Below are 10,068 nucleotides of genomic sequence, written 5' to 3'. Positions count from 1 at the left end.
AGAGTACTTCCTGGGTGAGGTCACAGTTTGACGTAGAAACTAAGGTGTGAACTGGAGTTGTTACGCAACAAGTTTTCTGAAGCTTCGCCACTTCGGGTTTTATCGGATGAGTCTGCAGCGGCGGGAAAATCCCGCGGGACATAGAGTGCGCATAAAAACAGACGCAAACATGTGAACGCATTTATCTGCGGAAACAGAGAGAGACAGAGAGACACAAAGAGAGAGAGAGAGAGAGAGAGAGACAGCGAGACAGAGAGACAGAGAGAGAGAGAGAGAGAGAGACAGACAGAGAGAGACACAGAGACAGATAGAGACAGACAGAGAGAGAGAGAGAGAGAGAGACAGACAGACAGACAGACAGACAGATAGAGACAGACAGAGAGAGAGAGAGACAGACAGACAGAGAGAGAGAGACACAGAGACAGATAGAGACAGACAGACAGAGACAGAGAGAGAGAGAGAGAGAGACAGACAGACAGAGAGACAGATAGAGACAGACAGACAGAGAGAGAGAGAGAGAGAGATAGAGACAGACAGACAGAGAGACAGAGAGAGAGAGAGAGAGAGAGAGAGAGAGAGACAGACAGAGAGAGACACAGAGACAGATAGAGACAGACAGAGAGAGAGAGAGAGAGAGAGAGAGAGAGAGAGAGACAGACAGACAGATAGAGACAGACAGAGAGAGAGAGAGACAGACAGACAGAGAGAGAGAGAGACACAGAGACAGATAGAGACAGACAGACAGAGACAGAGAGAGAGAGAGAGAGAGACAGACAGACAGAGAGACAGATAGAGACAGACAGACAGAGAGAGAGAGAGAGAGAGATAGAGACAGACAGACAGAGAGACAGAGAGAGAGAGAGAGAGAGAGAGAGACAGACAGACAGTGAGACAGATAGAGACAGACAGACAGAGAGAGAGAGAGAGAGAGAGAGAGAGAGAGAGAGATAGAGACAGACAGACATGGACTCTTGGACAGGTAAGACCGCTAAAGTTATTTGGTCTGTTTCTGTTTGATTGTATTTAACAAAAGGAGTGATGGTGATTGGCTCTTTCATCTTTGTTTATTGTTTGGAGCTGGATATTCCATCACAGGAGATCACAGCTGTGCGTTGGACGTGGACTTGTCCTCTAACTCTGTATCATGGTCCACACGTCCCATCAGCCGCATTGTGTTGATGTCCAAAACTAAGATGCTACAGATGCTAATAGATCAAAGCACTTGTCTTTACAGCAGAGTAGAAATGTACAAAACACTTTCATGTTGATACATGTTTACATTTTACACTTTTAGAAATTGTTTTATTTTTTATGACCAAACACAAACATCTCGTTGAAAAACAACAAATGTAATTTTCCTTCAGTTGTAAACATGTTTCCATATTTTAGTATCCAGTATCAATCTCTGCTGAAGCCTGAATTTACTTTTTCACTTCTTTAATCACACAAATATGAAATATGATTTTCTGGCACTATTGACGCTCCATACTTGCAACCATTTTTTCCCTCCAGTCCTCGCCCTTCTGTACTACTTCCTGTTTGCAGTTTTGGTTGAATCCGTCCCCATGTCCCACACCCCCCCGGAGTTCAGGGAGGCAGCAGAACGGGCGAAGACGCTGGTGGAGAAAATCCTCAGAGACCTCCCGGCCGCGCACGCCACCGCCATCACCACAGAGGTGAACACCCCTTCTGATTGGCTGGCTCAGCGCCACTCCTGCTCCTCTTTTGTCAGTAACCTTTTCCTGTTCTCCTCAGGGTTTGACCCTCGACCCCTCGCCTCAGAACCCAAACCTGCAGATGATGGTGACCTCACTGGGCATCCCCCCCGCCCCCATCCTCAAACCACTGTCTGAACGCTTCACAAAGGTCAGTCTGAAGAGGTTCTTCAGGTTCTCATGGAGAACAGGTTCTGGAAGTGGTCTTCCACTATTACAGTTTTTGTTAGTCCATGATTCTTTCAACACATTTCATTTGTCTCATATTCCCAGTTTGTTTCATAGATGTTAACAAGGAGCAGCTTCCTCGGTTCTTAACTCAACAAGAGTCAACCACCAGAGAAACCTTATGACCATGTGAGGGAAATAAGATTTGATTGATAAATTGAATTGTTGGTACATTAGCTCCATTTGGTCGAGTGGTGGATTCCAGGTCTTCACAAACAAGTAAAGGTTCCCAGTTGGGCCAGGTTCTGTTGAGTGGAGTTCTCTTCGTGTTCTCCGGCTTCCTCTTCTTCTTCACATGTGAACTGGAGATTGTGAGCAGGTGTGAGTGTCTCTGTATGTCAGCTTGTGATTCGCTGGTGAGTTGTCGTCCAATGTCAGTTGTGATTGGCTCGAGCCAAGTTGTTTAGATAATTGATGGATGACATTAAGTATGTGTATATTAGTATTACTAATACATGATAAATATATGCTTAAACCTTTATCCTGATGATGTTTCCTTCACTTGACATCTGTTGACTTGTGTCCGTCCTGGGAGACGGGTCCTCACATGTGTCTCTGAGGTTTCTATGTATTTTACCTGTTAAAAGGTTTTTAGTAGTTTGTCCTGACTCTGGTTGAGGGTGAAGGACAGAGGACGTCTCACCATGTTAAAGCTCTATGAGACAAACTGTGATCTGTGAATATGGGCTATACAAATAAAGTTGGATTGATTGAGTGATAACTATTAGATTAAAACTAGCGGCAATGATTAGCTCAACATCGCCCCCTTTGTGTGTGAATGGAATTGGGCGACTGTGGGGGGTAGAGCGGTCGTCCTCCAACCTGAAGGTCGGCAGTTCGATCCCCACTCTTCCCCATCTGCATGCCGAAGTGTCCTTTGGCAAGATGCTGAGCCCTGAATCGCCACTAATAGAACAACATGGTGCTGCTAATAGATGCACTGTATGAATGTGTGTATGAATGTGTGTATGAATGTGTGTATGAATGTGTGTATGAATGTGTGTATGAATGTGTGTATGAATGTGTGTGTGAATGTGTGTATGAATGTGTGTATGAATGTGTGTGTGAATGTGTGTATGAATGTGTGTATGAATGTGTGTATGAATGTGTGTGTGAATGTGTGTATGAATGTGTGTATGAATGTGTGTATGAATGTGTGTGTGAATGTGTGTATGAATGTGTGTATGAATGTGTGTGTGAATGTGTGTATGAATGTGTGTATGAATGTGTGTGTGAATGTGTGTATGAATGTGTGTATGAATGTGTGTATGAATGTGTGTGTGAATGTGTGTGTGAATGTGTGTATGAATGTGTGTATGAATGTGTGTATGAATGTGTGTATGAATGTGTGTGTGAATGTGTGTGTGAATGTGTGTATGAATGTGTGTGTGTGAATGTGTGTATGAATGTGTGTGTGAATGTGTGTGTGAATGTGTGTATGAATGTGTGTGTGTGAATGTGTGTATGAATGTGTGTGTGAATGTGTGTGTGAATGTGTGTATGAATGTGTGTGTGTGAATGTGTGTATGAATGTGTGTGTGAATGTGTGTGTGAATGTGTGTATGAATGTGTGTGTGTGAATGTGTGTATGAATGTGTGTGTGAATGTTTGTGTGAATGTGTGTATGAATGTGTGTGTGTGAATGTGTGTATGAATGTTTGTGTGAATGTGTGTATGAATGTGTGTGTGTGAATGTGTGTATGAATGTGTGTGTGAATGTGTGTATGAGCTTTGAGTCATCAGGACTAGAAAAGAGATTTATAAATACAAAACCGACTGCCGGTGTCCACCCTGTTTCAGTCTGTGATACCATTGATGTCACATCATGTGTGGTTGTGTCGCCCCCTACAGGACATGTGTGTGAGTCGTATGTCAGTGGGCTGTCTGTTGTACCAGGGGCTGCTGGGAGTTTTGTCTGACAGGCTAGGCGGACTGACGAACCTGGGAGCCGACCTCAGGGACCTGCTGACCCACATCAACAAGGTACCAGACACCTGATGACATCATTACTGTGGACCTTCAGCGATTGGCTGCTCACTCGTCTTTCTGTGTTTCAGATGAAGGAAGCAGCTCAGCTCAGCGCCGAGCGTCCGGAACAGATCCAGGATCTGGCCTCTCGTCTCACTGGTCACTACGAGGTGCAGGTGGCGGTCCACGTGACGCTGACACAGCTCCGCTCGTTCTGTCACGACCTGATCCGCAGTCTGAGAGCCATCGCCACCTACAGGCGCAGAGCTGCAGGTGCACCCTAAGTCCTGCCCACCGGTGGGATGGGCATAAAGATAAAGACTAATCAGTTCCGAGCTAATCCCGAAATGGTCCAAGAGAAGGAGCACAAGTGGAGCGGGGGGGCCGAAGACTGAAGCTGACGGGACTTCCTTTAACCACACAGAGTTCCTGCAGCGTTTTCACAAGTCGGCAGGAATCGACCTCGTGATTAATCTGCAGATCAATTCTTTATTGATAATTATTTATTAACAATTCTGATCAGATAAGCAGGAACTGAATTAAGATTTTATTTATTACTGATATTTATTGATTATTCATGGTGTATTATTTATTTATGGCCATTATTTTGGTGGAGCCGTTTGTCAAACTTTGGCCTTTGACCTCGTCTGAGGCCACGTCACAAACAAGTGTATTGATTTGATACATGACTCAGCAGAGAGCGAGAGAACCGCTGAGTCAGTACAGGAAGTGAAATGAGGTTCTTTGAAACTGAATGTCTCTGCTAAACTGATTTATTGCCTTTATTTATCTCTATTTATTTTTTTATGGATGTACAAAGATGTTATGTTGTTTCTTACTCAGGTTGTTAAACCTGGTCAGGACTCGATGGTCATGTGATGTTACTGATAATAAAAAGTCCTCCACCCTCACACAAGGCTGTGCACTACTCTCTCACATCCATGAACCACTGATGCTCTCAGCCCAGTGATTCCAGTTACAACCTGGGAGCCTGGTGGAGGCTCCACCATCCAGAGCTCAGCGCCTCCTGGTGGTACTCCGGCTGCTCTGGAAGACACGGCCGGCTCCTGTTTCCTCTGCAGAGCGCTAACATCCTAAAGGACTCTTCACATCCGGGACTCCAGCGGTTTGACCCAATAGACTCGGGACCAGCTTCAGGTCCATTAGCACAGTGAACTCACACAGTCACTGTGCAGCAGCTGCACTTCTCCTGAACACTATCGACCCTGTGAAGCTCCATGTGCTGCTGTTTGAGGATTGTGCAGTATGCCAGCCGAAGTGCAATAACCACCATCACTCTGGTGGGGGACAGCCACGCCTTTGCACTGTAGTATATTCCTGTAGCTAATAGATATCCATAGCACAGATACAAACCATAAATGGTATGTTAATATTCAGCTGAGTTTCTCTTGCATAGGTATAGATCATAACGACATGTTCATATCTTAAGGCGCCTTGAATCTTAAGTTCAAACCTTTAAGTATTATCTCCAGATGTGTTCAGCGTGTGTCTCCTTGTCTGAACTATCCTTGAACTGCCTATGGAATAATGAGAGGAGAGATGGTTTTCAGCCGGTCCTTAAATCTTAAGGTACGACACATTCCCAAATTTAGGCAGAAGGCCCGGTTGTGTGACATCATTATATCTCTAGGTTTGTGGTAAACAACTCTCTATAAAACGCCTTACCTTGCAGAGTCAAGGCGGATTTTCACTATTCGGCTTGTGTGTTATCTCCAAGTTTTCTAGGAACTCGTCCTGACCTGTAATACTCTTGTGTAATAAACATTGTACTTGTAAGTACTGGGTCCACGTCTCCTCTCTTCAAACACCGACTTCAACAAGACTCTACTGCTGGAAAGATACGATAGCACTCTAGCATATATCTCAGTTTTTTATTTATAGATCATTATTTAATGTATTTTCTATCACTAAAGAGGACCTTTGTATTTGTTTACTTGTCATAAACGACCTGTTTCATGATAAAATCAAATAATTGAAACAGTCTGTGATGGTTGTTTTACACCGAACCCCCTAAACACATCACATGATCATCTGAGTTTAATTCGGGGTAATCACACGTAACGTGAACTTTCTTGAACTTCCTGTTCTCCCTGGTAGAGAAGTTCTGGCTGAAGTGATCCAGACGCCGTGGTGGACGTGTTGTGGATTCACCAGAGAAGAGTTGTTGTGTGTCGCTCCCTAGGTTCACTCGCAGGTTCACAGTCGGTGACGCTCAGCGGCTTCGTCTCCATGTTCTGGATGAAGCCGAGCAGGGACCGGAGGGTCGGTGCCCGAAGATTAAACTGTGATGGGTTTTTGATAATTTAACTTCTACACAATAAATTCACCTGTAATTTATCCAATAGAAATACAAGTCTCCCAAAAACATCAAAAATAAGAGGGTGACAAAATGAAAATTGATAAACAATTTAGAAAAAAAATGGAAAAAAAGACAAAAATATAAACAACAGTAACAAACTATACAAGTATGTTAATACAGTTTTTACAGTACAACCAGCGCAACCAATAAAGTCGTCCCTTACAACCGGGACCTTGTGTATTCAAACGTGCTCAGCCCCATCCAAGGAGAACAGAGTAAGAAAGTCAAATTGAAAGACATATAAACTTATCGATACATGTACAGTGCATCCGGTAAGGATTCACATTTTGTTATGTTACAGCCTTATTCCAAAATAGATTAAATAACATTTTTCCTCAAACTTCTACACACAACCTCCCGTAATGAAAATGTGAAAAAAGTTTTTTTGAGATTTTTGCAGATTTGGTGAAAAAGTCCCGTTGCTTTGACTTCGTAATGTGGACGTGTGAAGAACCTGTGTTCCTGTGACTGTGGACCACTCACTGTGAATAAAGATGGACGACTTGAGCGCCTCCTGTTGGCTGGCTGCAGTAAAGGCCATTTACCCTATAGTTATTTGATGATGTAAAATCAGGCTGAGACATAATGATTGACAGCTGACACTGACTCAGGATTGGTCGAAAGCATGTGTGGGCGGGGCCTCATTATGACGATCACTACTGGACAGACTCTGACTGACGTCATCACGACAAGATGACAGCGTTTGTATCTGACATGTTTTTGTCTCGATATACAGTCGCTGATGCTAACGTCAGCTGTGTCGTCAGAGTCTTTGTTAACTTGGCCTCGGAACATCAGCTGATCGGTTTCTCTTCTGCCTCATTAAAGAGAAACACCAACAAAGCAAGTTTCTCAAAGAGGATTTTATTTGAAGGTCAGAGGTGATTCAGTGTCTCCCTCTGGTGGCAATGTTCAGCTCCTGCGCTGCTCCTGTTCTTTCCTGCATTGTTTGGCTTTTTGTTTTTCCAGTTTGTCCAGAACTTTTCTCTGCTTCTCCGCGGCAGCGTGAATTTCTTTGATGCGACGCTTCAGAGTGCAGCGATCAGCCGAGCTGAGCACGCCCAGACCCTGCAGAGGTCAGAGGTCAGGGTTACTGACTTTATGGGATAGTTCACCGAAAAATCAAAATTCACTCATTATCTACTCCCCATTATGAGTAGATAATGGGGGGGGGGGGGGATTTACAAAGAGCTTCTTTTTATAAATCTTTTCCAAACTCTTGAACCCCCCCCCCCCCCCCTTCCACAACAGACGACCTATGCTCCTCATCTTCAAATCCACCTCCTCCCTTCGCTTTCCTCTTTCACCCCCGTCTCCCAGGTACCTTGGTAACCTCCACCCACCCAACCACCTGCCCCCATTGCCCCCCCCCCCATCTCACCGGATCCTTGTTTCCTCCTTCAGGACCTGGGTGTCTCAGGCTCTTCTCTCTCTCCTCTCTTCCTACCTCAATGACCAAACTTACAGGGTAACTATGAGAGGATCTGTGTCTGAACCTGGTCCTCTCACTACTGGGGTCCCTCAAGGTTCCGTCCTGGGTCCCCTCCTCTTCTCTCTGTACACTAACTCTCTCTGTCATTCAGTCACATGGCTTTTCCTACCTCAGCTATGCTGACGACACCCAACTAATCCTGTCTCTTCCCCCAATACGAAACACAGGTGGCAGCACGAATCTCTGTCTGACTGATGTCTCTCAGTGGATGTCTTCACACCACCGGAAAATTAACCTCGACCAGACCGAACTACTTTTTCTTCCAGGGAAAGACTCCTCCCACCCACGACCTGACTTTGACAACTGTGTGTTAGCTCCTTACAGCCCGTCCACTCTGCTCTGCATCGACCAATCAGCTGCTCCCTCACTGCGAGTGACAGCTGTCACTCAACAACATCTCAACTGCTTCCTGTCCTGTCTCCACATCGTCCTCCAGACTGAGGACACTCATCTCATCAGACTACACCTTGGTTAATAAAACAATTAACCAAGGTTAATCCCGACCTTCAAGTTCCACTCGAAACGAGGTCATTAACACCGAGTCTGAACCTAAATGTCGTGGACATCTTCCTCCGAGGAGCCTTCACAGAACCTCGGACACACCATCATGTGGTGGAGAGGATGGAGGCATGTCATGTTTTCTATGTTGTCACCAATTTAAGTGGGGAGGAGATAATGAGTGAACTTTCATTTTTCAGCGAACAGGACTGAAGATGAATCACAATCCTTTAAAATACACTGTTAAAAAATTCATTAACTACACTTTATTTAAATAGTTTTAGAAGAGTCAAACCACACCAGGATTTGAACCCACAACCTCTTGCCATCACCTTTAGCCTGCTGCCGTCCATCTGAAGCAGCTGCTGTCCGTCCACGTTCCTCGCATTGAATTCTGGGACATATTTCTCCATGTTGAGTCGTTGGAGCCAAAGACAAACCTGCTGAGTCGTCCACGATGACACCACACCTGATGTCTCATCACCAGCCTGGGGGGGGGGGGGGGTAATGACTGACAGGTGTCGGCTCTGACTGATGACATCATCACAGTACAATAATGTGTTTGTATTTTTGTGTGTGTGTGTGTTGCAGTGTTTGTGTATATTACTGTGTGTGTGTATTTTACTGTGTTTATTACTGTGTGAGTGTGTGTGTACGTGTATTTGTGTGTGTAACCTTGTGTGTGTGTGTGTTACCTTGTGTGTAGTTGTTACCTCATCAGAGAACAGGGTGTGGTACGGATGAGAGGATCTGCAGGAGTCGACAGGGGGGGGGGAGGAGTGAGGAGGAGAAAACTCCTCACTGAGCACGGACTCCTGCCCACACACACACACACAGAGTAAAACACACACACACACACACACAGAGTAAAACACACACACACACAGACACAGAGTAAACCCCTCCCCCCCACACACACAAACACACACACACACACACACACACACACACACACACACACACACACACACAGACAGAGTAAAACACACACACACACAGAGTAACCCCCCCCCCCCCCACACACACACACACAAACAGTTACAAACAGTAACGCACACAGTAACGCACATATTAATGCACATAATAACACTCACACAAACACAGTAACACACAGTGACACAGACACACAGGAAATGAGTGTACCTGAGAGTGAGCCCTTCGGGGCGTCGGGGGGCTCAGCGGGGGGGCTTTGGGGGGGGGGGTCACAGACCCTCGTCCTTCAGTGAACCAGGACAATGGGACGAAGGAGCGAGACGGACTCTGGTCCCTGAGGACGAGGACGTCATGAGGACACTCATCAACATGAGGAGTTTATAATGTGACACTCACCTGACTGACAGTCGGTTCTGTTCTGTCCTCACTCTGACGTACGAACGTCTCAGAGTCACCCTGACACACACAGACACACACATTAATACCATATCATGATCTTCACCAGCGTGTAACCATGTGATCCAACGACCAATCACTGATGCTCATTTTTACACAGTCTGCATGTCTGTGTGTTTGTGTGATTGTGTGTGATTGTGTGTCTTACCCTAAGTCCAAGAACCGTCTCTTGGTTTTCTTGTCAAAGACACGAGTCGGGCTGCCGGGGTCAGAAGGACTGGTGTCGGTATCAGAGACCAACACTGTGTCACACACACACACACACACACACACACACAGGAGTGTGTTTAAAGTGACACTGACTCAAAAACCAGGTGTGAACAGGTGTGAACAGTTGTGAACAGATGTTAACAGTTGTGAACAGGTGTGAACAGATGCGAACAGGTGTGAACAGGTGT

General features: G+C 45.4%; 1 protein-coding gene across 3 annotated transcripts in view; it reads right to left on the bottom strand.

Annotated features, from left to right (window-relative positions):
- Positions 1-7,139: 7,139 nt before the first annotated feature.
- The window catches only part of samd14 (sterile alpha motif domain containing 14), a 5,855-nt gene continuing 2,926 nt past the window's right edge, over positions 7,140-10,068 (bottom strand). For 2 of the 3 annotated variants that reach the window (XM_062408494.1, XM_062408496.1), the window contains 6 exons: positions 9,819-9,912; positions 9,611-9,670; positions 9,425-9,548; positions 8,977-9,096; positions 8,614-8,769; positions 7,140-7,359 (listed from right to left, as the gene is read on the bottom strand). In XM_062408494.1, the coding sequence (XP_062264478.1) occupies positions 7,204-7,359; positions 8,614-8,769; positions 8,977-9,096; positions 9,425-9,548; positions 9,611-9,670; positions 9,819-9,912 (710 nt within the window). In that variant the 3' untranslated portion in view covers positions 7,140-7,203. The remainder of the gene's footprint in view (positions 7,360-8,613; positions 8,770-8,976; positions 9,097-9,424; positions 9,549-9,610; positions 9,671-9,818; positions 9,913-10,068) is intronic. The other variant, XM_062408495.1, reaches the window with a different exon arrangement.

The sequence above is a fragment of the Platichthys flesus genome, chromosome 16 (assembly GCF_949316205.1).
Source record: "Platichthys flesus chromosome 16, fPlaFle2.1, whole genome shotgun sequence".
Classification (NCBI taxonomy): Eukaryota; Metazoa; Chordata; class Actinopteri; order Pleuronectiformes; family Pleuronectidae; genus Platichthys; species Platichthys flesus.
Note: the sequence above shows the minus strand (reverse complement) of the source record. Positions and strands in the feature narration are given on the sequence as shown.